The 5,186-nt window shown below is 59.0% G+C and overlaps 2 protein-coding genes across 2 annotated transcripts; both read right to left on the bottom strand.

Moving 5' to 3' along the window:
* Positions 1–733: 733 nt before the first annotated feature.
* DQ04_09731010 (metacaspase) lies at positions 734–1,807 on the bottom strand (the record flags this gene model as incomplete). Its single annotated transcript, XM_009316034.1, has 1 exon — positions 734–1,807. One exon carries the CDS (start codon positions 1,805–1,807, stop codon positions 734–736), a length of 1,074 nt encoding a protein of 357 aa, XP_009314309.1.
* Positions 1,808–2,392: 585 nt separating this feature from the next.
* Positions 2,393–4,903, bottom strand: DQ04_09731000 (cysteinyl-tRNA synthetase; the record flags this gene model as incomplete). Its single annotated transcript, XM_009316033.1, has 1 exon — positions 2,393–4,903. One exon carries the CDS (start codon positions 4,901–4,903, stop codon positions 2,393–2,395), a length of 2,511 nt encoding a protein of 836 aa, XP_009314308.1.
* Between the last annotated feature and the right edge of the window lie 283 nt (positions 4,904–5,186).

Here is a 5,186-nt window from a genome sequence, read left to right as displayed (position 1 = left end):
AAAAAAAAAAAAAAGGCAGGAAATACACGATCTGCGGTACCACACGCACGTGTCACAGTGAAGAGAAGCAGTCGCGCGATACCCCTGCGCTGCTCCATCGCCACGGACAACAACAACAACAACAACAGCAACAACAGACGGCACCGCGTGCAGCGCCGCGAGTATAAGCAATAAAGATGAACCAAGCAACACAACCGAGCGAGTCTCCAACTCCCTCCATCCCTCCAAAGAAAAAGAACAAAAAAAAAAAGGAAAAAAGCACACGAAAATATCGACTATCTTTTATCGCAATGGCACAGCCGCAAAAGAATGCCATCTTACATGCCTGCGTGAGGCTACATTATTCAGCCTACCTTGAACCCTTACGGGTTCCAACTGCATCAACGGAACTTCCATCAAGGCAGAGCGTAGTATATATAGTGCACGCATGCATAGTCATATACATGCGCTTATGTATATCAGTGGATACGTGCGTGTGCGCATCCCGTGGGGTGGTGGCGTCGAACAAAATGCCTCAACCAAGCCGCGACAACACGTGAGCGTCTCGCTCACCCGTTCGCGCCGGGGGAATGTGGAGTGGGCAGACTACATAACACGCCGCGCCGTTATACACACAAAGCACATGGAGGCAGACGCAAAAGAAACAAGCGGAGCAGGAACACACCACAGACGGTGTAATTACAAGAAACACAACACGCCATTCCACATTATGTCACACATTCAGTCTCAGGCATTAGGCGACACTCGCGTCCACTTCAAACGGTCTCGTAAGGGAGAATTCCTGGTGCAAGTCAATCGCCTTGGACGAGCTCAGCTGCGGCACCTGCTTGAACCTCTTCCGCTGCAACATGTCCCGGGTGGCAATGAGCATATCATGGTACGAGAGGTGATTGGTCTTGAGCAGCGTGTACGTCAGGCACTGCGTGGCCGCCCCACCTGCACCCGTCGAGCCCGTCCCGAAGGAGGCGGTGTTGCCCACGTCGGCAGACGTCTGCTCGTCCGCGCAGCCGGAGATCATCAGCACGTCGGCCACCGCATCATTGTTTCGGCGGATGCGCTGCATGTGGCCAACCGACGCACTCCGCAGACCTCGGCTGCCCACAAATGTGAATGGCAGGTCGAGCATGGAGCCGGAGTGGCAGCAGTCAAACACGGCAGTGAAGCGCACCCCCTTCGGAAGACGTCGGACGAGGATGTCGAAGATGTCATCGTCAACAATACAGCCCGCGGTGTCGTAGTCAACTGGAGCAATGCATTGATCATACTCCTCCTCCGAGTCCTTCTCCGCACGTGTCTGTGTGCCGTGGCCGGAGTAGTGAAGAAAGAGCACATCACCGGGCTTGGCGTCCTTGACGAGCCACGCCATGTAACGGATGATATTCGCACGCGTCGGTTGATTGGTGCGGCCAGGGAAGCCCTGCTCATCGACAAGAATGCTCATCTGGTCAATTGGGAACTTCTTCTTCTGCAGGGTGGCGATTATCTGCTTCACGTCGTTACAGCAGCCGGAGAGCTGGGCCTTGGTGCCGTAGTAGTTGATGCCGATGAGGAGCACACGAACGGTACCACCCTCGTGGCTTGGCCCCTCCCACGGCTTGAAGCTCTCCGCCTGACTTGCGTCGTTGAAGGCCTCTTCGATATCAACCTTCGGCGGGCGCTGCACCTCGCCAAGGTACTGCACAATGTACGGCCCCGCGATCTTGATTAGCTGCTTGCCGATATCGAAGTAGTTGATGCCACCCCCGGCCGCGCGTGTCTTTTGCACGACGCCAAATATCTGCGAGATGCATGAGAAATCGAACCCCATATTTCTTGTTGTAAGTCTGGAGAGAACGGCGTATATATCGCTTTCGCTGTTGGTTGCTCTTGCCTCTGTAGCTATTCTTCGTGTTATAGATATTGCTACCTATTGTTAGCCGATAGGCATGTGTGTGCGTATATGAGGAAGGGAGGGAGGCGGCAGTTCAGTCAGAACGTGTAGAAGGAGTTGGGTAGCGAGTGCGTGGAAGCCTGCGGCGGGCACGTGACGTCGGCAGCAGAACTGTGCGACTCCTCATTCGTCAGGGGGTCACGCGGGATACCTCGCCACGCCCATCGCTTCCCTCATACCGTGAAGGACACGAGAAGGCGTGTAGGATAGATGGCGAATAAATAATAGTAATAAATGGGACGCATCAGCCAAAAAAAAAAAATCCTTTTTTTTTCTGTTTGTGGTCTCTTACAGCTGCTACTTCCCAGACTCCCCTCTTACGTTTTCTTCTTTTAGTTCCTTGTTTTGTTGTTGCACTTTCACGCACACGCACACACCACTACAACTAGGAGCTTCCACAAGTTCTTCCCTGCTCTACATGCTCACGCTGCTGATGGCGCCGCAACACCGCTAGTAGAAAACTCAAGGCCGAGCAGTGAGGGCAGCCAGCCCCACCAGCAGCAGATCGGGGTCCAAGGGAGAACGAGGAGGAAGCAAGCGAGGGAGCGAGTGAAAGAGAGATGGCAACGCTACAAGCCGTGCGTGCCTCAGAGGCTCTCGAGTGCCCGCCGCAGCTCCGCCAGCTCCTTCTCCTGCTCCTCCAGCCACGCCGCGCCGCCCTTCGCAATGAACTCGTCGTATGTCTTGGTGTACTTTGCGAGCTCCTTGCCAAGCTTCTTCAGCTCCTTCTCGCTCACCGCCTCCCCACTCGCGAGGCGTGACGGCAGCCCCGTCGCCGCGTCGAACTCGGCGTACAACTTCTTCTCCGCGTCCTGCGCGCTGAGGTACGACTGCGGCGACTGCGTGTACTGCCGCCACTTCTCCGTCAGCTTCCGCTTCGTCTCGATCTGGTTCTCCAGCTTCCTGCGCCGCTCGGTGAGCTGCTGCGCCTTGCGCTCCGCCATCTCGCGCTGCAGCACCGCCGTGTCGTCGCTCTTCCACGTGGTGGGGCCGTTGGGGTTGTCCTCGATGCGGATGCCGGCGGGCACGAGCCANGAGCCACTCGTCCCGCACCGCGTCGCACAGCGGCAGGAACACACCGGTGCTCTTCTCGGCCTTGGCGGCGTCACGCACACCGTCGCGGAAGCGCAGCAGCGCGTCCATGGCAGTCACGAGGCGGTCGCCGCCGTCGCCGCTCTGCTGCATGGCGAAGCCGATCGCGTCGGTCCCCTCCACAACCCCGAAGACTTGCATCATGCGCGTGACGTAGCGGCCGACCTTGCGCACCAGCGTCGCGCTCGGCCGCTCGCCGGTGAGCAGGTACTGGTTTGTCGTGCTCACCAGCTCCATGATGGCGTCCATCGCGGTGGGGGTGTCGAAGTTGTTCTGCAGCGCGCGGTGCACGGTGTCCTCGACGGCGATCCACGTCTCGTTGAGGCGACGGTCGTGCGCGTTGAAGCCCTGCGTCTCACCCCACGCATCCTTGCGCAGCACGATGTCAACGCTGCCAAAGAAGGCACGCAGCACACGCTCACGCTCTTTCGATTCATCGATGCTCTGGTCGGAGAAGTTCATGGGCTTCCCCCAGTTGTTGGCGAGGAACAGCAGCCGCATCGCACGCGGCGTCACGCCGAGCTCATCGAGCGCCTGCCGAATACTGATGAAGTTCTTGAGGCTCTTGCTCATCTTCAGCCCCTTGATGTGCAGGTGCCCGCAGTGCAGGAAGTAGTTCACCCACTGATGCTGCATGTTGCACGCCTCACTCTGCGCACACTCGTTGTCGTGGTGCGGGAACTTGAGGTCCCAGCCGCCGCTGTGCACATCCATGTTGGTGCCGAGGATGTCGGACGCCATGACGGAGCACTCGATGTGCCACCCCGGCCGCCCATCGCCCCACGGCGACGGCCACCGCGGCTCACCGGGCTTCGAGAACTTCCACAGCGCAAAGTCGTTGGCGCTGCGCTTTTCACCAGCGACACCGCCACTCAGCGCGCCCTCACCCTCCGCCATCTCCGCCTCTGTCGTGTTGCACTCCTCACGCTCACTCACGGGCTTTAGCTTCGGGTATTCATGCCCCGCTGCGGCGAAGGCGGCGGTGTCGAAGAAGATGGAGCTCGCACCGCGGTACGCGAAGCCATTCGCCATGATCTTCTCGATGAACTCAATCACCTGCGGCACGTACTCCGTGACACGCGTGACGACGTCGGGGTCGCGGATGCCGAGACGTCGCATGTCCTCAAAGAACAGGCGCTCGTACAGCCGGGCGTGGTTCTCAAAGATGCTCTGGTCCGTCACACCGTGGCCCTCGCGCTCATCCAGGAGGTCACCGTTGACTCCAGCCGCCACATCAAAGAGGGTGTCAAAGTTGCCCGTCGCCGTTGCCGCCGCAATGCGCTCCTTCGTCTCGCCGAACTGGGACTCTTTTAGGGCGAGCTCCATCAATTTCTCCTCCCGCTCAGCCCGTGCACGACTAGGCGTGCCCTCAGGGAGCGGCTCTGACAATTTGCGGCGCGTCGACGCGAGTGCCTTTTCTGCTGCTGCCGTTGCCTCCGTTGTGAAGGCACTGAGCTGCGCCACATCGCGCCCCTGGAGTGTTTCCTCGCGGAACTTCTTCAGCAGCGCGCCGATGCGAGCCCGCTTGATGATCTTGTCGTCGATGTCGGTGATGTTCATCTGGTACACCACCTTGTAGCCAAAGTAATCCTCCATGATGCGGCGCAGGATGTCAAATGTGAGGTACGCGCGGGCGTGGCCCATGTGCGAGATATCGTACACGGTGGGGCCGCAGGTGTACCACCGCACCAACCGCCCCTCGCGTGGCGCGAACGGCTCCACACACTCCGTGAGAGAGTTGAGCACACGCACGCCCTTGCCGTCGTCGCACACCGGCGGGTACCACGGTGGGTGCCGCGGGCGCTTCACCGGCTCAGCGCTGTTCAACCCATCCGCCACTTGCTGCTGCTGCTGCTGCTGTGGTGCCTGGCTCGAGCTCATAGTGGCCACGACAGAAGTGAGGGATGATGTGAAACGGAAGGAACGAAAGAATCGCGTGACTGCGGTGGCGATAAGTACCGATCCTTCTCCTGAACTCTTGTGCTTTATTTAGCTTAGGCTGGGTGTAGTGTGTCTTACCAGAAGATAGTGCCATCACAGATGGAGAGAGGGAAGGGTGGAGTTGGAGAAAGCAATGCCCACCAGTAGTGTGTGTGTGGGGGGGGGCGTGTGGGGGGAGGGGAGCGCAGGGCGCGGGGGAAGTGAGACGGCTTGCACCAGCAGT

Source organism: Trypanosoma grayi (genome assembly GCF_000691245.1).
Source record: "Trypanosoma grayi strain ANR4 Tgr_973_V1, whole genome shotgun sequence".
Lineage (NCBI taxonomy): Eukaryota > Euglenozoa > Kinetoplastea > Trypanosomatida > Trypanosomatidae > Trypanosoma > Trypanosoma grayi.
This window is presented reverse-complemented; position numbering and strand designations above follow the sequence as displayed.